The sequence below is a fragment of the Haliaeetus albicilla genome, chromosome 23, assembly GCF_947461875.1.
Source record: "Haliaeetus albicilla chromosome 23, bHalAlb1.1, whole genome shotgun sequence".
NCBI lineage: Eukaryota > Metazoa > Chordata > Aves > Accipitriformes > Accipitridae > Haliaeetus > Haliaeetus albicilla.
Genome location: NC_091505.1, coordinates 17,280,490 through 17,303,294, shown reverse-complemented (window position 1 = coordinate 17,303,294; position 22,805 = coordinate 17,280,490). Strand labels below are relative to the sequence as shown.

The following is a 22,805-nucleotide window of genomic DNA, read 5'->3' as shown; positions in this document are numbered from 1 at the left end:
AAGAAATTAAACAGTAGTAAATACAGGCGGGACAAAAGCCCTTTTCTCGTTGTGTAACGAACGTAATACTGATAGATTACTCCCCGGTTTCCATGGGGACCTTTTTGTTCTAACTTCAGATGCCGATGATTAGGGTTAAATGAGGCACCTCATATTTTTTCGCTGAACGAACGGAGTGGCCGGGGTTGGGGGGACGAAGGGCAAAAGCGTCCATTATCGATCGATTTTATTTATTATTTTTTTTTTACAGAAAAAAAGATGATTATTTCTAATCCTTGAGGAACGGTGGCTGCTGGCAGGGCACAATTAGCACATTTTTAGCATTCCTGTGAGGGCCGACCGCCAAGGCAGGCCGACCGTGCTCCCCCGGCCCGGGCCGGGGTGCGTGTCAGGGCCAGGGGTCCCCAACGCCGCCCAGTCTCTGGCGAGACCCCTTGGGGTGCACCTCAAGGGGGGGGTTCAGGGGTAGCAGGACGCTTTGGGGTGCACCTCGGGGGGGGAGTTCAGGGCTAGCGAGACCCCTCGGGGTGCACCTCAGACGGAGTTCAGGGGTAGCGGGACCCCTCGGGGTGCACCTCGGAGGGGTTCAGGGGTAGCGGGACCCCTCGGGGTGCACCTCGGGGGGGCTCAGGGGTAGAGGGACCCCTCGGGGTGCACCTCGGGGGGGCTCAGGGGTAGGAAGGAGATGGAGGGCGGGAGGGGGGGAGCCGCCTGCGGCGGGGTGGCACCGCGGGCCGGGCCTGCTGCCGCGTAGGCCAAGCTAGGCCGGGCCAGGCCCAGCGCCACACGACTTGGGGGCTTTTCGCCCCAAAATGGCCGCAAGTTTCCACCCGGCGCCGCACCGGGGGTCCCGAGCGACCGTGGCCACGCGTGGCGGCGGCGGGGGCTGCAGGGTGGCCGCGGCGGTTCGCCGTTTCCACGAGGGGAAGGGAGCGGAGTGCCCGCACTGCCCCCCGCCGTCCCAGGGCCCCCTCGGGGCGCCTGACGGCCCGACCCCCGCCGGCAGCCCCCGCCCGCCGTGCCAGGCACGGGGGCGGCCGCGACGCCCCCCGAAAGCCCCCCGCTCTCCTTGTCCCCCAAAACCTCGGCGGGCGGGCAGCCGGCCCGCTCCCCCCCGCCGCCCCCCGGTCTCCCAGCCTTTCCCCGAGGTCTCCGGCCTTCGCCATCCTCCCCGGGCGGGAGGAAGAGGAGGCCGGGGCGGCGGTGGCTGCCATTGGCCGGGGAGCTGCGGCTGCAGCTGCAGGACACAATTAATTATGCTAATGGCGTGGGGAGCGGATGTACTTTTTTCCCCCCTTTATTCCTCTCTCTTTTTTTGGCTGGTCGGTGCGGGAAGGAGACGCCCTGGGCTGGGATCACATGATATTGTCTTCGCGCCACTTTCGTAAAACCCTTTTTATTCCAGGGCTTTGCTCGGGCTCAAAGGTAACGTGTTTATCTTTCCATTTTCTTGCCCTTTCCTTCGCGCTTTTTTTTTTTTTTGTTTCCCTCCCCAAAAGCCGGCGCGAGCCCGAGGGTGCTCCCCGCGTCTGCACGCTTTTTATTATTTTATTTATTTTAGGTTTTTTTTTTTTTTTTTTTTTTTAGTTTTTTCTAATCGCTTCCCCCCTCCTCCCCTCGCTCGGCTCCCGCGACCCGCCGGCTTGCGCCGCAATCTCTGCCGGGTGGTACCGGGATTGCCCCGGGGGTTGGGCTGGGGGACGGTGGAACCGGGGCGGGCAACCCCCGACCCCCGTTCCCGGTGGCGGCAGCGCTTTACCGGAACGCGGGCGGCCGCCACCCACCTGTAGGAGTGCGCGGGGGCTCGACCTGCCTCCCGCGTGGGCCCGCGGCTCCCACGCTACGGCCCGACAACCCCCCCCCCAAAACGCGCCGGCCCGGCCCCCCGCACCCCGGGGCCGGTGCCCCCCCCCCCCCCCCTCCCCGCGGCCGGCGGCTCCCGCGGCACCAACAATGGACGGGGCCGCGGCGGGAGGCCGAAACTTGGGGCTCCCCGGCCGGCCGCTGTGGTGCGGGGTGTCGGAGGAGGAAGGGGGGGGGAAGCAGCACGCAGGGTTACCTCCCCCCCCCGCCGTTACAGTTCTCCCGCGCCCGGCGTGGGGGGGGGGGTGTGGGGTGGGGTCGCGCGCCGCCCCCGCGTGGCCGGTGGGGGGGGGGGGGGGCGCGGGCGGGCAGCGAGCACATGGCGGCGGCGGTCGGCGGCGGGGCGCATGCGCGGCGCGCGGGGCGCGCTGGGGTTTGTAGTGCGGGGCCGGCCGGGAGGCGGCGCGCGGGTGCGCGCGCGCTCGCTGGCTGGCTGGCTCGCTCGCTGGCGCGCGGAGGGGGCGGGCGGGAGCCGGACCACGCGCTCGGGAAAGAAGCCGCCGTCGGGGCGCCGCGCTCCGCGCTCGCCGGGCCGTCCCCCCCCTCCGCCGGCCCCCCTCAGGCAAGACCGGAGGTGGCGGCGCGGGCGGGGGTCGGGGAGGGGAAGGAGAGGGTGGGGGGGGGGGGGGCGGTGAAGGCGTGGGGGGGGGGGGGACGACGACGGCGGCGGGAGGCAGCGGGGCTGCCCCCGTCGGGCCGGGACAAAGGGGCCGCCCGCGGCCGTTGCGGAGCCGCCCTCGGCGCGACTTAACCGCCGGGCTCGCTGCTCGCCCTCCCCGGGGGTGAGGCGGCCGGTGGGGGTGGGGGGGAGGTGGGTGGGGGGGGTGGTCGGGCCTCTGCTGGTGGCGGGGCGAAGGGGGGGGGGTGGGGGCGGGCGGGCGGGCGGCTTGGCGCGTTTTTGGGGCTTTGAATGGAGGACTGCATTTCCCACCGTGCTTTGTTCCTGCGCTTTAATCGCCGCCGCCGCGGCGGCAGCGCGCGCCCCCCCGGACGGGGCGGGCAGCACGTGGCGGGGCACCCCCACACCCCCTCCGGGACCGGGGCTGGGGGGGACGGGGACGCGGGCGGGGGGGGTTGCGGCGGCGAGCCCGGGCCTGCGGTGGGGAGCGGCGTGCCCGGCCGGTGCCAGCCCGCACTGAACTCTCCGGTGCTCAGCGCCGGCCGGTGCCTGCGGGGATGCTCCGGTTGCAGCCCCGGGGGTGGCGGAGCCGGGGGGGGTGTTGGGGGGGGGGCGCGGTGCACGTGGCGAGCGCGGCCGAGTAAATCCCCCTGCCCGCTCCCCCGAGCAGATGGTCAGTGCGGGGGAGATAACGGCGGGCTGCGCCGCCCCGGGGGGGAGATAATGCCCCGGCGGGAGTGGGGGCCCTCCTCTAGCAGAGCCCCCCCCCCCCCCCCCCCGCCATAAACACCCGGAGAGGCTCAACTTCTGCACGAGCCGCTTGGGGTGTGCGGGAAGCGGGGGGGGGGGCACCGCCGCCCCGCGCATCCCCAGCAAAAGCCTCCCCACCTCCGCAGGTTTGTAATGCCCGGTCTTGACAGCGTGGCTCTGGAGGGAAATTTAAATTCGTTAATATATGTATGTATATCTTTTTTTTTTTTTTTTCCCCTCCTGCGAGGAGGGTCCGTCGCTTTTGTGCTGCTGTGCAGTTAACGGCATCATCTGGAGTACAGATACTCCATTATCTGGTGTGGAGGGTGCGGGATCATGTGTCAGAACTTTTCTTATGCTACTGGGGGGGGGGAATGTTTGGTGGTTGGGTGATGCAAGAGACTCAGTAAAGCTCCAGGAGAAAGGTCAAGTAAAATGTCTCGTGTGCTGTAGTAACACACCAAACCCATGAGAGCAGGAAACCGGGATGTTTTGATACCTGTTACAGTGCTTTCTAACTGCCACTAAAAACTGGAGGAAGCCATTTTCACCTTAATTTAAGTGAAAATTAGCTGCAAACTCTTCCTTGTTTGGTGTGCTCTCAGTTAAATTGCCTTCTCAAAACTCCGAACCCATTTCTGCCTCTGTACTTTAATAAGAAAGCCTCTGCTAGATTGAGTAGCAAATCCATATCTGTGTTATGCAACATTAATGTTAGTCTTCTTTCTTGGCAGGTACTGTTGGCTCCTGTGCTTCAGTCAAGACGCTTCTGTGATGCTTTAGCTGTGCTGAAACAAGAAGACCATTTAAGTAGAAGAGTTTCTATCTGGTGATGGGCCTTGAGTTGTGCAAAAGTGCTTACAGTGCAGGTAGAGTTTAGGATCTACTGCAGTATAAGCACTTCTGGCATTACTGTGGCGATTCAGTGACGGTAGCAGGGCACGGATGTAACCAGGATTGTTGTTTTGCTGCGTTAGAGCTACGTTACAAATGGTTCTTGTGTTAAGGTGCATCTAGTGCAGTTAGTGAAGTAGCGTAGAATCTACTGCCCTAAATGCTCCTTCTGGCACAAGCTGCTGCCTGCGCGTCCAAAAAACCCGCATCCGTCTGGCTTTAGCTCAGCAATTACAATTTTAGTTAAAGCGTTTTTTCACTGAAGGCAATTGCTCGGGAAGTAGTTTTGTCCTAGCAGTATCAAAGTGCTCATAGTGCAGGTAGCTTTGAATTGGACCTACTGTAATGTGGGCACTTACAGTACTGCTAGATAAAGTGCATCCTAGCTAGTGGCAGTTTCTGGAGAAGATGGTGCTGATTACAGTCAGTTTTGCAGGTTTGCATCCCAGCTTACTAAAATTGCTGTGCAAATCCATGCAAAACTGACTGTGGTGGTGGTGAATCTGTGGTGAATAATGGGTTTTGAAGCCCCCCCCCCCCCCTTCTTCCGTGGAAGATCTGAAGATGCCTTGCGCTGGTTTCTCCATGGGTGGGGATTTGTTGCATTACTTGTAGCTATATGTAGAGTATTGCACTTGTCCCGGCCTGTGGAGGAAAGGAGGACTTGTCTTCAGGCTGCACTGCCCCAAATTTGCCAGTATGGTAAGCTTTGTTTTGCTGTTGTCGGGTGGATCACGATGCAATTTTGATTAGTTTAGTAGGAGAAAAATTGCACGGTATCCATCTGTAAACCGCAAGACCTTCATCGCTGACAACATAGCTTTTGTCAGTAATCAATTCTCACAGCAGAGTCTGTAGTAATGTGTATAATGGTTTGCTGGTGACTCCGCAGCTTGAAGGGATGGGAAGAAAGAAAACTTCTCCAGATGCTAAGGTTTGTCTACCATTTAAAAAGACAAAAAGTGAAAAACAAAACCAAAAAAACCCAACCTGGAACAGTTGCAGTGGTCTGGGGAAGGATGATTTGGGAGTTTGTTTCTGTAATAACATGTAAATGGCTGTGGTGGACCTACCAATAAAAAGACTTTAAAATAAACCTTGTGTTTAATAATGTATCTCGCTAAAGTGTGGTTGCAGTAGACAAGTAGGAAAAAATACAGGAGACCCTTTCTTGCTGGGTTGTGGGTTGCAGCCTTGTCCTGCCTCTTCCAGCAACCCTCCTCCCCCTCGATTTTGAAGAAGGTGGATCTGCTGCAAACCTCTTGCTGCTGCTGCTTCAAGGAGGCTCTGTGCTGGGAAGGGGGATGTTTCTCCCGCAGGCCAGGAGAAGGACGTCCTCAAGTGATAGTGCTTGACGCTTGCCCTTAAGCAATAGTCGCACTCCCTTTTTTTGTTTTTGCTCTTTGACTCCCTGAGCCTTGAAGTTGGGAGTGGAGCTGCAGCTTGTCTTGAACTGCTGCCCCTGGGAGTGGGGAGACCTTGGTTTGTCTCAGCTGCAGAGGCTGGCAGGGTGGTGTGACCCGCTCTGCTGTGGCAACAGGGGCTGGAGCTGAGGCTCTGCTGCACAAGCTGAACATAGCAGCTTGAAATTTTGTGCTCTGCTGCTGGGAGAGTCTCTGTGCTGATAGAGTGAGCAATAGGGTCTGGATGCTGGTGGGCAAAGGAGGGACCTGAACCCAAGCTGCGTGTTGGGGGTGTGCAAGCGATGACGTACCTGGGGAGAGCTGTGTTGCTGAGACTGCTGCTGCATTGCTGTAGTGTGTAAAATGTTTGGGGGTATTTTTGGGGTGGCCTACGTGCTCAGGGGAACCTCTGAGTGTCTTGGGGAGAGGGTTGCCTGGATGCTCAGGCTTCAGCTGGGTTTTTTTCTAGTCTGCCCTCTTAAAACTGTATGGTTATGTGCACTTTATGCAGCAGAGCCGTTTAGAGACTTGCTCCAGAACTGCAGCTCGTGGTTGCTGCAGTTGCCTCAGTACAAATAGATGTGGTCTGGTTAAGCAGGCAGCACCAGCGAGTTTACAAGACCATCCTTCCCCCAGCTGAAATATTTTGAGATCTAAAAGGATCATTTTGCTGGTCTGGCTTACGGTGACCAATGTAGCTGGGCTGATACCGTGGTGGGTCTTGTGCCCAGACCTGGTCCAGGGGGTGGTTGTGCACAGCAGGGAAGAAACTATGCCAAGCAGAGCACTCCTTGCTTAGCTCCACCGCAACTGCAGAGCTCCTGCAAGGGCTTCCCTGCTTTTGGTGGCTCTGGATGATTTTCTACCCCAGAATCTAATCTGACGCTGAGTTGTAATCTTTCTTGGGTTTTAGAGAGCTGTAATCTGGACTTCAGATCACTGCGCAAACAAAAGGCAAAGATGTTTCCTAAGCGTAGAGCCCTTCTGGCTGTGCCACTTGTTGACAGTGAGGAAAAATGGGTTGGAGTGTGTGCTAATTGTGATTTACTGTAGTGCATCGTACCCCGACCAAGTGGAAGGCATCAGGCTCTGTTCACGCCGGGAACAAAACCCAAGTTTGCTACTGTGCTAATGTGCTCCTGGGAGATGCTCCAAGCCTGGCTTTGTATTGCTAATACAGGAGCTGTACCCAGCTCTTGCACCGGGTCTTACTGGTGCTTTTTGGGTGAACCAGGCTTGTGTTGATGGGGTGGGTGCTGGAGGGGATTCGTTGTCACCGGCGGGTGTGCTCAGCACAGCCAGTGTTTGATGCGAGGTGCTGGTGTGGTCAGCCAGGATGTCTCGCTAGCGAGGGCTTCTGAGCACTGTGGTAGGGCCAGAGCTTGAGACGGGCACCCCAAAACCATCCCACCCAGGCTGACCTGTTAGCAGGTGACTGATAGCTTCTGTGGTGAAAGGGGTGTGTGTTCGAGTTACCTGGGTGAGGGGGATTGTTGTTGTCTGATCCTGTGAGTGAAAGCTATCTATTAACAGCGTAGGTGTTTGCTGTTCTGGTGAGTATCTACACAATCTGTTCCGAGTGACAAGCCTGCGGTTTGCAGTTCGGGTGGTTTGCATGGAATTTACTGACTTCGCTCAAGGCGCTGAAATTTGGAAGCGAGCTGAACGTTCCTGCAGTTGTAAACTGGCTAAGGCATGAGGAGGAAGCAGGATCCTCCGCTCTCTTGGGAGCAGCTTCTGCAAACCGGTGCCCTGTGTGTGCTTCCTACATGGAGAGTAAGTTGGTTTTATTGTCAGGCTCCCATATTCAAGCACAGTGGGGCCGGTGGTGCATCTCCAGGACTTGAATGCCGTTTTTCTCCAGGGTGCTGGTGACATGGCGAGGAGGGGCGAACTCTCAGGGTATCAGCATTGCAGGATTTGGAAGTCAAACATGCTCCTGTTACCACCTTAGGCTGATGAGGAGGAGTATGGTGTGATTAGAGGCTGCAGAGGCTTCATGCGAAGGCAGAGCGTGCTGGCTCTGAACTCTTGTTCACTGTGCACCTCCCACCGAGGCGTCCGTCTCGTCTGTGAGCTCTACTGTCCTTTCCCCTCTTACACCTGAGGATAAGCTACTGGCTCGCCTGGATTGCAGAAACCCCTTTCTGGGCAGGTCACCCCTGGCTCACCCAGCCTGGCTTGCAGCTGTGTCAAACCTACAAACCTGCTTTACACTGCTCGGATCCCTGTGTCATGACTTATGTTTTCAAAGGTTTAAAAATGCCGAACCTGACTTTTGAAGTAACCAATGACCCATCTTTATACTAGCAGCACTGTGCAGAATTGCCTTGTCTTAAGCCCAGAACATCACTTTGGGAGATTTTTGCAGGAGATGCCCTTGCTTTCTGAGGTTTTGGATGCCCCTATAATCAGGTGGAGCCCCAGGAAGACAAAAAAAGCTCAGGAAAACCCCACAAACAAACCCAACCCCAAAGCAAACCAGCCTGAGAATGGTAGTTTTGGGAATCTTGGATATCTGAACTCTGTGAAGCTGGATGCAGAGGTGGGACGTGCAGAGCTCTGCTGTGGGGTGTCTGCCTGCGGAACAGGGCTGTGTTTCGGGAGCTGTGGAGCTTGTCTCCAGCTCCCTGCGAGGGAGGAATCCGCAGGATCTTGGGCTTTTCTGAGGTACCTTTTGACTTGCCCTCACCTTGCTTTTGGAGGAGCTGAAGCTGGGCGGGTTCCCCCATCTGTCTCGGGATCCTCTCCGCAGCCCCTTCTCCCATGGGAAGCACCAGGAGTGCAGGGGTGGGTGTTCAGGCGCCGCATTAACACTTTGCTACAGCAAAGAAGGAAAGGGGCGAAGTCTCCCCAGCCACACGTGTGCTGCTGCTATTGCTGTGCCGGTGCTGGGCTTGCTGTGCTGCGTTTTAAACAAGGAGAGGGTTTTTTTATCCATGAGAAGTGTTGCAGCCGTGTGGCTGTCGGACATCGGTGCCGAGGGGCTGAGGCTGTTCCAGGAGCTGTCGCAGCAGCTATTTCTGGGAGTGGGACGTCAGAAAGGAGTCGGCACCAGTAATTTTTTACTGGAAGTATATAAATAGGTACGAGCACACAGAGACGTAAGGGCTTCTCGTGGAAAGAGACAACTCTTGTTCTGGAAACTTCAGAGGTCTTCTAACATCGGAGTGCCTAGGCTATTTTTACAGAGTGGGAATATTTCATATTATTTCAGTCTCCTTCCTGCCGCACAACACTTTCTGTTATTTAATATGTGTGAAGTTATTCCCAGCTGTAATCAGTGTTTATCTCACAGAGCATCCAGTGGGTACTTTCCTTTTCTCTTGAAAGAAACTTGTTAAAATAATTCTTAATACTTCTGAACTATCATTTCTTTTTAAAGAGTCTTCTGCTCTTGGTGGTCTTCAGGGTGTTTTTTTATAGCACGTTCATGTCTAAATCAGTGCACTAAGCCCAGGTAAGCATTTCTAACTGGCGTGTCTTTCACAGCGCACAGCCTCTGTGCTCGCTGCCCTTCATCTCTGGTTGCTCCCAAGTTACTTTGTCCAAAGTAATTACAGCGTGTGTCCATAAAATCTGGGTTTCATTTCCATATGCTATTAGGTTTAAACCATAGCTGCCAGGAAGGTGTAAGTATTTCTAATTTGCTTAGCTTGGTCACTGTACCAAGTGTTGTCCAGATCCAAACCAGCTCTCAACCTGGACCCGCTGGCTGAGAAACCGATTACGTGTTGCCTCTGTCCTCTGTCTCCTCCCCGGCTGCACTTCTCTCCCATATCAAATCCCCTGCGATGATACACCAGAATAACATGCCTCATTTTCTTTGACTTTTTACATCTACCTATTCATTTAAGTTACTGTACTTCTGCAGTCAGTATGCCGGCTGCTGCAGCCAGATCAGAAATCACCAGTGATTGGGCTAATTACCTTTCCCATTGGAAATGTTGCTTGTAAAGGTTACGTTTCATTTGCCAAAGGATTTTATAAAATGTAGGGAATTGCAGCACTGAACCAAAGGAGAAATCACCAATGCTGTTTTTACATATTTCACATATTTTTATATACATATATATATAAAAAAAATCATATAGAAGAGGAAATTACCCTTTTGTTACTCCGGTGATACGGAGCTGGAGTAGAGTGATTTTATTTTTATTTTTATTTTTTTATTTGAAATGGGCTTATTGGTGCAAAGTACCATTCTTGTACTGTTCTCTGCTGGTGGAGGCACCAAACCTGGTTTCCTGGTAGGTACCCTGCAGCAATAGCAAATGGCTGGCAGGACAGATTGAAAGCTTGAAAGAAGTAAGAAATCTCTTGGGACTTCAAAGGCCACACTTTGTCTGCCAGCCTGCCTGCTCAGAGCTTCACTGCAGCAATGAAAAGAAAATTAAGATCTTCCTGCCCTAAAAACACAGCCCCCTTCCCTCCTCCAAAGCTGGACCACTCCTCCGTGTTCGTTGACAGCAAAGCCCAAAGCGCTCGTTCCTTCCCGTACCCAGCCGCGGTGCAGATGCTTGTTAGTGCTTTAACAAGCACAGTTTTTCGAAGTAGCACAGGGTCCGCAATGTCCTCTTGTATCAATTTTTAGTGGTCCGAGACGGGCACTTAAATCCCTGAAAGTGGCTTGAAAATCCCAGCCCGTATCCCTGAGCTGAGGTGAGCTATTGGTAGTGGTGATGGGCCTTCAGCTGCAAACTGATGCTGCTTGTAGCTGTGTTTTCAGCTTTCCGGCTGGGATGTGGGAGGAATTGGGGACTGATGGGGAAGCGCTGTCCCAGGAGACGGGAGGTTCATCCTGCCGGTGCTCCCTGGACATTGCTGTTCCCTCGGGGAGGCTGCAGGACTGGCTGACTGGCTTCTCTCTTTCTTTTTAGTTTTCCTCTTCTTTTTTGTTATTAAAAAGGGTCTTTTGTACGAACAGAAGTTTTCTGGTTTGACTGATGAAAAATCTGGGTTTGCATTGATATGGAGTAAAAAGGTTACAGAAAGATGGGAAAAGAATTCAGTCTTTGCTCTCTCTCTTGGCTTATGCAAAACCCCAAATCCTTGTTTTGCTCAAAGAAGGAGCAATTTCTACTAAAACAAAATGTTTATGATGATGAAGAAAACCTTATAAATCAGCCCTATAGCTGAAGAATGTCACATCTGAGCCTTATCCTTCAGTCCAAGAGCAGCATATGACAGAGCTTAACTGATTGATTAAAAGTGTTTTAGTTCTGTTTATCATGATACAGCATAGAAAGGAGTGGGAGATGGCTGCTCACCTTCTGTTTTGGGAAGACTTCATGGTAAGTGCTTTATCTGCAGTAAAAACCATGGTTAGTTTTGAAGAAAATAAATTTAAAACTAACAGAGCTAGGACTGTATCTGCAGAGGGTGGTTCTTCCACCAACAAGCCTGTGTGCGAACAGCAGGGATGGGAAGGAGTGTTACTTGCCATTGCCACCTACCTGTGCAATTTTATTAGTACAGTAAATGTAGCAAAATACAGTTGCATTAACTCTGATGGTTGCATTGCCACAGCTCTGCTGATGGGCCATTCCCGAGGCAGCAGTGTGGTAAACAGACCTGCTCAGAATTATTTTTATATACCCAAAATCTCTTTTACCCAGTTACGCCTCACTCTCCAACTAAAACATGGGCCTGGCGTGTTTTAGGAGGTGATGACAAGCAGATAAAATGGAATTAGAGCCTCTGCTCGAGTGCGGGCAGGGCTGCAGCGCTGCCTTTATTAGTTTCTCACTCGGGCAGTTTGCGTTGCGATGCTGAAGCTCCAGCTGCTGGAAGGTTGTCGGCAGGAGATGGGCATTAGCAGGTCTCTGAACTCCTCGGTTGCGGACTTAGACCTGTGCGAGCATCCTGCTCTGTGGACTTAAACCCGCTCGTACAGCCGCTCTGCCCGAGGTGCCCATGGAAAGCGTTGCCCATTGGTGGAAAGCGTTGCCCGTCAGACCCGCTGCTGCGAGAAACCGGGGTAGAAAGCGGGTGTTAGGGTGAAACTCTGCTGCTGCTGCTTTTTCAGGCTGTAAAAAATACATGAGCGCCATCTAGACTAATGCCATTTATTGCATTTCCCCCTCATTTTCTAATGGGCTGTCACAAGTCAGCGTCCCGGTGGAGGCTTCGAAGCTGCACGAGTGAGACGGGGACGAGTTGGTGCTCGGCTGTGCCGACTGCAATCAAGGAGCTTTGCAAATACGAGGGTTAAACGAAGGGGTTTGGAAAAAGCGAGAAGATGCCTCCCCTGCGGCTCTGCGTCAGCCTGCGGTGCTCGGCTGGGCACCAGCCTGTCCCCTAGCATGGCTCGGAGGGACGGCGTGAAGCCTCGGGGACCCTCCTGTCTTCGTGGAAGCTGGTCCTGGGGTTAGGAACTTGGCACCTGTGTTGGGCAGGATTGGCCTCGCTTCAGCTTCCTGCTGTGGGATCCTATTCTGCTTGTTCCATGCTGTTAAGAAGCTATTGGCGATCAGAATGAGATCCACTTTGTTTGTGTCCCATCAGAAGCTGGGGATGCCGGCATTACGGATGCGCAGGCTGTCACTGCAACGTGCAGGTACGTTATCTCGCTGGGTTTTGGGCTCCTACAAGCACCAAGCAGGAGCCACTGTGATGTGTCCTGTTTGCACGTCGAGGGATCAGGTTTGAGCCGTGAGCTGCAGCCACATATGGGTGCTCGTGTCAGGGCTGGCTACGGGCCGTCTTGTTCCTGGCCCTGCAGCATCACCCGCTGACTGTTGAGTTACTGGCCCGGCTGTCAAAATGCAGCCGGCATGCTCTGCTCCTCGATGCAGCTTGGTCTTGCATCACGGCTGGTTTTTCAGTGCTGATTTGGAAGGTTCATGCACATCACTGATTTAAAAAAAAAAAAGAAAAGAATTGATTGGGGAAGATACAGCTTTCTCGGATCTGTTACTCAGCCTGTTTTACTTATTCTGGATCGTGTTGATTCTGGGTAAAGGTTTTATTGCCTGTCACGATAAGCTGAGGCTTCTCCCAGAGGCTGCCCAGAAACCGCTGTACGTGGTGTGAGTGTGATTGCCTTTCTGAGCCTAGTCTGCACCCTCACGGGAGGCGTTATCGGAGCTATTCAAGAAAAACTACTTACTGTTCTGCCCATAAACTGAATGCAAATGGGACTTTTCCTCATTTCAGATGCTGGAGCTGCGGCGCTCTGCCTCCGCTGAGGGCTTGCCTTGACCTTGTGCAGCCTTGCCCCATGCTGTGGGGACCAGCTCAGCGGTGGGAGCGGGTCCTGCAGCCCCGCTATACCGTATAGATCGTGTACATATTGTATACATATCATATGTATCGTATATGCTACAGTGGGCACCCATGGGCTCTGTCGGGGCACTTGCCCGTGGCTCTCTGGGAATTACCAGGCCAGCAAGAAGAGTGGGTGCTGCGCAGGTGGGAGGGGAAATAGGCACAAAAATGAGTGAGGAAAAGCTGTGTGCGACAGGTGAGGGACTGAGCTGTGAGAGCTTTTCTCCGAAGGGCTCCTGGTCCCCTCCCCGGCACCGTTGCTGGACAGTTTTAGTCCAAAACCTTCAGCCTCCTGGTTTTCCATTCGCCACATGAGGGCAGGCTGTTTCTTAATAAAATACAGGGAGAAATCTCCAGCTCACACAGCTGATAAAATCTCCAGCCCAAGCCTCCCTCTTACTCGGGGAGGGCTGGGCACTGCAGCCCTGTCCAGGTTGCAGCCCCCCAGTCCAAGGGGGCTGTGGCGGACGAGGACGAACGCGTCCGTAGCCTGTGTGTGCAAAACCCACCCCACCATTATAATCACCCAGGCCCAAGGGAACCGCTCCAGCGTTTGCTTTAACTATCTCACTGCTTCGTTATTCCTCTGGGCAAACTTCGTTTACTCTAATGGCATTAGCTCTGCATAATAAAATGTCTTTTCTCATCAGGCTGCTGCTTGCTGGCCGCAGGTTAGTGGCATTTGCTCTCCCTGGCACCTGCATCCCCCCTGAGTGCAGGGATGCTCTTGGCAGCATCACGGTGCTGTCACCCAGCCCCACGGGGATTTATCACCGCGGTCTCACCCGACTTCACGGCTTCTGCCTGCCGGCCTCTCTGTAAGTTAACACAGCTTGCAGTGATTTGCAAGAGGACAGAGTTAACTGGAGTTTGTCTGATAGTTGTTAATGCTGCCTCTGACTTCCGTTTATTCTTCTCCTTAACTCTCTTTTTTTTTGGATGGAAATGTAGCAGCAAATGCCCAGTGGGAATATATGGCTTTAAGAAAAAAAGCAATATAGATATGTCAGTGTAGCAAATAATACTTATGGTTTTATGACTCATGGACTTAAAACTAAAGCACAGACACTTGGGATGCCCAAGGAGGATACTGAAGGCTTTGTGGTGGGTGCCCTGGGCAGGAGTGAGAGTGGGGCAGGGGCAGCCCCATGAGTGGCTCCAAAGAAAGTCCTCTGAGATGTTCCTCTCCAAAACCCTCTTCAGGTGCACTAACAAAATGCTCTGCTCTCACAGACAGTGTGAGTGGGCAGGCTGCAATTTACGGGTCTGAGAAAATCCTCCTGCTCTCAATCCAGTGTTAGAGTAGCAAATGTCTGTTAACATGTTATTAGAAGTGACAGAACAGCAAGAGATGAGGATAAAGCCCAAGCCCCATGGTGGAGCGATGTGATTGCCGGTGGGGAAAAGCCTACCAGATATTATTAATCTTAAAATGTCAGAAATGTCATAGTGACTGCAATAAAACACAAGTGTCTATCAGCTATCTTGGGAACAATTCTGTCAGGAGATGTGATGGGAAACCCCTCAGTGTGGGTATGTCCTGCTCACCAAGGGCTCCAATAAGTCTGTTGCCTTTTGCAAGTTTTTCAAAACTTCACTTGAAAAAAAAATAAAAATTCCCCCCCGAGGTGGCTGGTGGGGGAAGTGTCTAAGAAGATGTTGGTGTTTGGAGCCCTGGCTGTCCTTCGCTATGAGTGAGTTCGTGCCATCCTGCTCCTGCTGCTCGAAACCCCCTTTCTGCCCAGTCCCTGCCTGCCCTCAGCGCTGCACCTGCAGAGCTGCAGGCACTATTGGTTTTAAATCAATGTAGATTGTCCCAGTCAACTCCTCCTAGGTATGCTGCTTATTCGCTTACTCTCTCAAATCATTTTTCATGTCCTCCTATGTGTGAAGCATTTGGGAGGACACCTTGGCTCCATTTAAAGGTTTTATTAGTGCCTTCAATCTGGTCGAGCTATTACAGCTCTGTGGGAGAAATGTGGCCCACGGCCACGGCCGTATCATGGGCAGAGGATGGGGCAAACAAACACAACCTGCACTCCTAACATCCCCTCGCTCTTCCTCATCCTCACTTAACCTGACCTCCTCCAGCCTGGGTCTCTCCGTGGTTATGCCAGCGTGACCGCTGACGTGAGCCAAGTAAATCCTGGGATTGAGGCTGCCGGAGCCGGAGGGGATGCTGGTACCGATGGGGAGAGAGCGGCACTGGTGCTGTACCCTGACCACTGACAACCTTCTTCTCTCCTTCTGCATTTGTTAAAAAAGGCATGTTTTTCTTCTTCCATCCAGAGTGACATAAATAATTGCTGCTGAACTGTTGGGCTTTTACCAGGATGGAAAGAGGTGATTTCTTTGGTCGCTTTGTTCTCACTGTTGTGCGTGATGAGTTGAAGTGCAGAATAGCAGCTGGGGAGGGAGACGGCCAGGCAGGCCATTTCATGACCCCTGCCAGGCCTGGATGTGGCCACTCAGCCCCGGTGGGGACAGAAAAGTTATTTATCTTTGAAAGTGATTGTTCTCCTCTGCTATTGCTCTCCCACAGATTTACAGGATTTGGGAAAAAACAACCCCTCCATGAGTGTTGTTATCCTGCTAGTAACGAGGGGGAAAGAAAAGGCGACGTTCTGCAGGGTGTAATTAGCTGTTGAGATAAAGCCTTGAATCCGTTTTGGGTCACCTCCCAGCATGTCCCTCAGTGGTCCCGGCGCCCAGACTGGGACCTACCAAGGGGTGTATTAACCTGCAGCTGGTTTGCCACCAGTGACTGCTGGCAGGACTGGACCTGGCCAAGGAAATTCCTCACCCTTTTTGGCAGCTAATGATAGTAATGGGTTAAAATAGCTCTTCAAACGAAGGATCACTCTGTCCCCAAATCCTGACCACCCCATCACCTAGAAAACATGGAGCGCTAATTTGAAAAACTATTTTCAGAGTGAATAAACTCCTTCGCTAAATATGTAGTCATGTATCAGCAGGCACAGAAATGAGCTAGTTGGATGAAAAAACCCCAGAACTGGTGGGTGTTAGTACCTGGCTTGCAGTCGGTATTGTACCGGTCCCAGAGTTTATGGTATAATAGCAACATTTTCACTGTTTCTTGGGGCTGCTTTCCTGCAGTTCTTTGATGCCACTGCATCAGGGTCTCTGACCTGATGCCAAGCTCATATCCAAGGAAATTCGGAGCAAATCCCTTTGCAGAGTTGTTTGAGGTTGGTAGAAGTGGAAGAAAGATTTCCAGCCGCTCTGCAGGGAAATCTGGCCCTCTGGCAAAATGCAGGAGCTGAATAGCAACGAGAAAATTCCCACTGACTTTGGCTGGGCCAGGATTTGGGTCGGGGGGAACGGGGTTAAAGGCTCAAAGTGCTGATGCTGAGCCCAGCTCCACTGCCCCATTTCCAGCACTGGAGCCTTGAGGACTAACCTCTATTTTAGCAGGGTTTAGCCACATTGAATCGAACTATTTTGTTGCGTGTCAGGTCTGCTGCCGTGGTTGATGCTGGAGCTGAAGTGCCGTCAGATGCTGCACAGGGCGTTTGAGCCGCTCTCTGGCACAGGTTGTCCCCACTCACAGCCGCTTCCCCCTTCCCGTGGGTTGTAGGCTAACAGGTAACATGCTGCGTTTTCTCCCTCAGCTCCCAGCACAATCAAGAACTTGGGTATGGACACAGACCTGCCTTTCCTTTTGCTAATTTGGGAACATTGGTGACCTCTTTGGGTCCCTTTCTGTGGCTCCTGGCGTGTGGCACCAGCCTGACTGTGGGCTGAGCTTAGGATGCTCAGCCTGCTCCCGAGCTTAGGATCTGCTGTGCTGCATGCAATGCTCCACTGCAGTTCAGTTCACCTTTAAAATACCCGCAATTAAATTTTAAGACTCAGCACTTTTCTGGATCTGACCCCATGATGACAAAAGGCTCCTCCAGAATGGCATAAAATGTCCAAGGAGACAGACCAGCTGACCTAGGCATTTTTTATTTTTTAATCTGTAGATGCATGACCACAGGGAGGGGAAAACCAGGGCAATTTCTGTATTTATTGCTTTCCAAACAGGCCAGTATTGCTAACATGCTGCCCCTTTGGTGGCTGCCTTTAGTGACCATTTTTTAACATCGTCCCGTAATGGTTAAATACAGTAACTTCCTTTCAGATAAAAAAATCTATGGCACCGATGTCCTTGAGTACTTTGGGATTTGGCTTGTGTTCAGACCAATTCATAAAGCGCAGCGCAAGAACTCACTCAGTGCCAAGTCCGTGGTGCTTCAGCTTGTTTTAGCCAAGATGGGTAGAAGCGATTTTACAAATTCTGTTGATGTCTTGTTGCTCGGGTGAGCTGCTGCCCGAGCTGGTGCTTCTCCGGGTTGTGGAGGGCACGGGGGAGCCCTGGGCACCTCTCGGACAGACCTGCAAACAGGGCGAGCTGCCCACCCCTGCTCCTGGCTTGGACCGAGTGGTGCAGAAGGGTTTGGGTGTCTTGCCCAAAATGCACCGTTATTTGCTTTTTTCCCAGGCTGTTTTTGGCTGCTGCATTTGCTGTCTGCCTGCGGCGGTTGGCTGCTTGTTGGTGGCACAGAGAAGCCGTGAATGGCAAAGCTCCTGCCGGGATGCCCCTCTGCGTGCTGCGCCTTGGGAAACTCTTGCTTTCCAGCTGCTCTATCAGCTTCTGTGGGTCTCACCTTGTCTCCACCATCATACCCTCAGGACATGGGGAGATGTGTCACTTAGAAGACATCAGACCAAGATCACAGCAGATTTTAGGCTAGGCCATCCAGCCTGCTTTATAATCAGAGGAAGCAAAAGGTAAAATCCTTGAATAAACCTTTGTAAAAGACTTCAGACCTATAATTAAATACCGAACTAGCCTTGGTTTGTTCTGCTGTATCACAGTGAAGCTCGTGCAAGTCATAAGGGGTGGTCTGAGGTCCCCGTGGTAGTTACAAACTCTTCCTCTGTAAAGGCTGTGAGGGGTGCATTGATAGACTGTAGCAATCCAGTTGATATAGATATGGCAATCCCTGAGCTGGCAGGCTGCAGCTATGGGCTCGCCATCCTTGAAATACAGCTGCCCAGAGCAGGGCCTGATCCTGTCGCGCTCCAGCCCAGACAGTTGCTCTCTTCAACTCAAACCATGAAGCTCAGTACGGTTTTGTCCAAGTGCATCCTGGTGTGACGTTACGCTACCACATACTTAAAAGCTGCAAGTGGTGTTAATTTAGTCATTATTCTGTGTTTCCACAACAGATGTTGACATTTCACAATTGTCCCAGAATTAAATGTCAAGTTATTCCTGTTCAAAACTACCATTGAAAAGTTCAGGAATTCCATCTGCAGCTGTATTTATAGCTGCCTGCCTGCCTGCAAAGCCACCATTTCTAAGGTTTGTAAATGGGCTGCAGTGAGTTCATGTGTGTACTAGAGAGCTGCCTAGGTTAACTAATTCCCTTTCCAAACATTTCAACCTATACAAGCAGGGCAGCTGGAGGGGTAGGTTTTCTCTGAAATCAGTAATTATGCACATTGTGGGACCAATTTTTGGATTTCTGCTGTTGTTGCAACTTGGCAAACAGAAGCAGCATTCAAGAAAGAGCTGATGGGGGATGCAAACAATCCGAACAGGACAGATACATGATTAACCTGCAGCAAATTGTAATGCAAAATCCAGCACACAAACACCAGCACAGCTTTTAATTTTGCACTTCTCACTGCTCGTGTTGTTTTAATCTCTAGCTCTGTCTCTGAAACCACTTTCTGTGCTCTCAGCAGCTATTGAAGCATTTTGCTTTCAGTTGGGGGGTCAGGTAAATATCCCCATGCATCACCGAGCCTATATGTGTGCCACGTGCTCAGCATGCGCCCTCCGATACTGAGTGCCACAAACCATCTCATCAGATGCAAGCTCTTCTTTGCTCAGGTGTGGAATATTTTTTTCAGAGAGTCTTGCCCTGCTGCCTGGCCGAGGAGTAAATGCTAGTGAGTGATTTGGGGCAGAGATAGAAGGGGGGTGGGATAGAGCGAGTTCCTTCTCATATATAGCCCCTGACCTGCTCTGACCGCTCAGCCCCTGGCCTCACCGTGCTGGTGATGGAGGAGCTACGCTGGGTGGCTTCAGGTGGCCCCAGCGATGGCAAAGCTGCCACGCTCCAGCATTTAGGGGGACCAAAGATCCAGGTGATGTTAATGCTGTGCTCCATGGTTTTAGCTGCTGTGGGGTGTGCATAGCCCATGGTTTGGCAGCCTAAAAGCCAATGTTTTCTGCCAGGGTGATCTGTTTTTTGCATCCTCTGCCTTGCTGGAGAGAAACCCCGGGGACAGAGGGGGAAGAGAAGCACGGCCGGAGCCACCGGTTTGCAGGACACATGCATCAGAGGAAGGAGGGCTGTGTTTTGGAGCATGGGAAACTGAAGGAAGGAATCAGGCAGGCAAAGCCCGTATTCACCATCTTGTAACATCTTCAGATTGAATCCAGATGCCTCCAGACCAATACAGACGGGCAAGCGGCAGAGGCGACAGGAGGCAATTTGGAGCTGTGCTGCACAGGAGAGCAGATAATCCACCCAATGCTTCTGATCTTGGAGATTATGAATTAATGTCTCTCCAGAGAAAGGCCTCAGGTGATTAAAAATACTTCCAGAAAAGAGGCAAACCTCCTCGGCTGGTCTCAGCTCAACAGTGCCATGAAATCAGTTGCAGCTTGGCCAGTTCACACCCACCATGAGCTGGGCCCAGGGGCTGCCTTCTAAATGATAAAGCAGAAAATATCCCTTTTTTTGTGTGTGTGTCAGCTTGCAGGGAGTGTGCTACTTTCAGCTGTGTGGGGAATTGTTGAGCTTATCAGTCAGAAGCATAGAGAGCCCCTATTTCTGGAGAGTCTGAAAATGAACAAAGGTGGGTAATAAGAAATAATTTGAGGAGGTTTTATTATTATTACATTTAGTGATAGGGTTGTCTCTTTAATGCTTTATATGTTTTTTCCACACTAGATAGTTGAGCTTATATTACACAGTAAAAAGCTATTAGTTTTCTCAAAAGATTGTCGATTTTCTTTCCAAATTGCTAAATTACATTTTCAATTTTATGGGAATGCTCTTTCATTTGTGCAAAATCCTGTGCTCAGATGGTTAGTCCAACCTCATCATGCAAGACTATTAGGTGAACTAATTGGATCTGTCTTACTCATACATTTCTATCAGGAAGATCTAATAAATGTGGAAATCCATTTGGAAATGAAGACGGCATCTTCATGTTCTCAGGACCTCGGAGATTTCTGGTGTTGCAGCTGCAGCCTGAGCGCAGCCAGTGGGAATTAGCTGCTTCCCCTTTGGCAGCTTTGTCAAAGCCTTTTTCCAAGGTATGAACCTGACCATCTTCACAATTGTCAGAAGTTGCTAAATGGTGCAGTTTCTCCATGGTATTTAATCGATGCTAATCCCGGGAAGATGTAGGGACATCTCTTGCACGGTCCATTTGGGCTGTCATCGAGATAGGTGTGAGGGTGACCTCGGCACTGTAATTGCTGATCCTCTTCAGCGTACTTATGAATTTATCTCCTTGCTATCCCAGCAAAACAGATAAAAACCATTATCCCCATGTTGCAGCTGGAGAGGTGTGGGAGCAAGGCAATGAAGGAGCTCCCAAGGTCGGCTGGTCTGAAGGCGTTTGAGATGGAGCGACCACACTCTAAATCCCGATGCTTAAATGTTCACCTCTGCTTGCACGTCTTCCCTCCGGTAACACTGCACGGCCAGCGCTTAAGATACTTATGCAAGACTATCAGCGACTCCTCTTGTACTGAAGTTTTTCACTTCTAAGGCTCCTTCCTGGATTCAGCCAGGGGTTTGCACACAGGCCTGCTTTTAATGGGATTGCTTTGTAGTTTGGAGTTAAGTCATTTTGTTGAATGGGTTCCAGAAGGTCAGATGCTGCTGGCCAATTTGCAGTGCATTAGTGCTGTGCTCGCGACGGGGCCCAGGACCTCTCTGTGGCAGAATTTCTGTTTAGCACCATGTCCTGCGAGTGAGAATTGGTCTGCGTTCCCTTGGCACTTGGTAATGCCTCGTCTGGCAGAAAGTCTGCAGAACAAAGTGAACCTTTTATGCATTTGCAAGATGCTTGCACTAGCAGAGTATGTTTGTATTGGTTCAATGCTTTGTATCATGCAATGATGAGGTACTTCGCTCTTAAACTGAATGCGCTTTCTTGTTGAATCAGGGTCTTGCTTTCCAGGGGAAGCTAAACAAAAGCCACCCATGCTCACCCTGCGAGTACTAAATACTGGTCACTGACAGCACTGGGATAGTTCAATATAACGCTCAGCAATTCTCATTTGTGAGAGCAGTTTCTAGTGGAGCCAGACTTCTTTCTCCCTAAGATCTTCCTGCTTACTCTTGCCCAGGTCACAAATGAGGACATATCCCTGAAAGGCCATGGGTAAGACCTGAGTGTTGCTTGTTCCACTCTGCCAAAATCAGCAGGACATTTACTGCTGGCCTCAGAGAAGTTGCAACGAGAGAAAGGGAGGTGCAGGGAGGAAAAATCACTTGGCTTTGAGCATGTATTTTTAAAATTATTCAGTTTCTCCTAAAACAGCCCACTGAATAATACATCACGGTCACTTTTATTTCTAAATGCTTGCACTTAAACTGAGGTTAAAATGAAGCCCTAAAATGCCACTTGCACTCTGGTTCCCCTGGAGTTGCCCACTGAGCAGTGCCTTGGTCCCAGCAGCTCTTCTCTCCCGTGGTTTTAGGCTCTGGGTCCTGTGTTTGGGCAGTGCCAGCTCCAAGCACTGTCCAGTCAGGTCCCCCGTACCTCCTGTACCATGAGACTGATTTTAACAACCCCAAAGCACTAAGAATAGCAAGCTCAGGCTTGTTTCTATTTGCTTTCTCCATTGTTGGCCAAGCCCTCTGGAATAAGTTGTCAACAGCTTTATGCCATCTTCATTAAAGAGGGGTTTTGACCTAATTGCACTAATCCCTGAGTTTATGGAAAACCTTTGGAGTGCCCTACACCAGAGTCACAAAATGGAGTGGTATTGGAGCACAGCAACTTCTTCTCCCTTTCTTTCCTCTCCTGTCCCCAAAACTTGCACACATGGAGCGATTTCTGCATTTGAGGAGAACTTCTACTTGAGACACCCATAGCTCAGGTGTGGGGTTTTTCAGTCTTATTTAAAGGGCAGGGGGAGTCAGGAGAAACTAGCTCTGCTTCCCACTTACCTGCTTCTCAATTTCTGCTTCACATTTAATAGTAATAATATAAACAAACCCCCAAACCCCCAAAGAGCTGTTTGAGAGGCCTGACATTTATGCATTATGTGCAGGAATGATTTAGCATTTAAAAACAAAATAAATCTCTCTATGTAAGGTGGTTCATTATTCTAACTGATTGGAAATGAGACAAACATGGATGTCTATTGAGGCTCCTTTTAAAAGAAAACTTCCCTTCTGTCGATATGCCGTCCTCCTCCGCAGAGAGGTGAAACCTGGCTGAGTGTCCAGCAGGATAATTAGTTGTTGTTTGGGAAATGCCTTGAAATGCACAAGTGTTAAATCTTACTGTTTTTTTAATTAGATTATTTGGCTTGTGCAAGAAGGACGCAATCTTAATAGCAGATGCAAGCGAGGATGCTACTAATGAGAAGCCCAATGCGTGCTGAGCTCCGAGTCCAGCCAGCCAGGAGGAGCGCTCAGATGGCTTCTTGTGTAGCTGCTGCTGGCATCACTTTTGGAAGGGTCAGGCCATGAATGCGGCTGAAAAAAACTAACCAGTGCAAGGTCATGGTCTCCCAATGTGGTGGGCTGGAGCAGGGACAACGGATGAGGGAGCTGTGATGGCAAGGGACAGCTTTGCACAGCTTGTGGGACCCTCGCCTCCTAGGCAGAGAAGGGCTGTGGGACACAGCCGGCCACGCTCGGCACAGACATCATGTCTGCGCTGGGGGACCTGAAGCAGTAAAAGCCCAAACAGGCCAAGAGACCCTCTGGGGAACGGCAGGCACCTGCAGCAGAGAG

The 22,805-nt window shown here is 51.8% G+C and overlaps 1 protein-coding gene across 1 annotated transcript; it reads right to left on the bottom strand.

The window, feature by feature from the left end:
* Nucleotides 1-627: 627 nt before the first annotated feature.
* On the bottom strand, nt 628-19,016 carry LOC138690797 (basic proline-rich protein-like). The gene is made up of 3 exons (XM_069811700.1): nt 18,864-19,016; nt 2,079-3,181; nt 628-1,237 (listed from the first exon to the last, which is right to left on the bottom strand). The coding sequence occupies exons 1-3, from the start codon at nt 19,014-19,016 to the stop codon at nt 628-630; spliced, it is 1,866 nt and encodes a 621-aa protein (XP_069667801.1).
* Between the last annotated feature and the right edge of the window lie 3,789 nt (nt 19,017-22,805).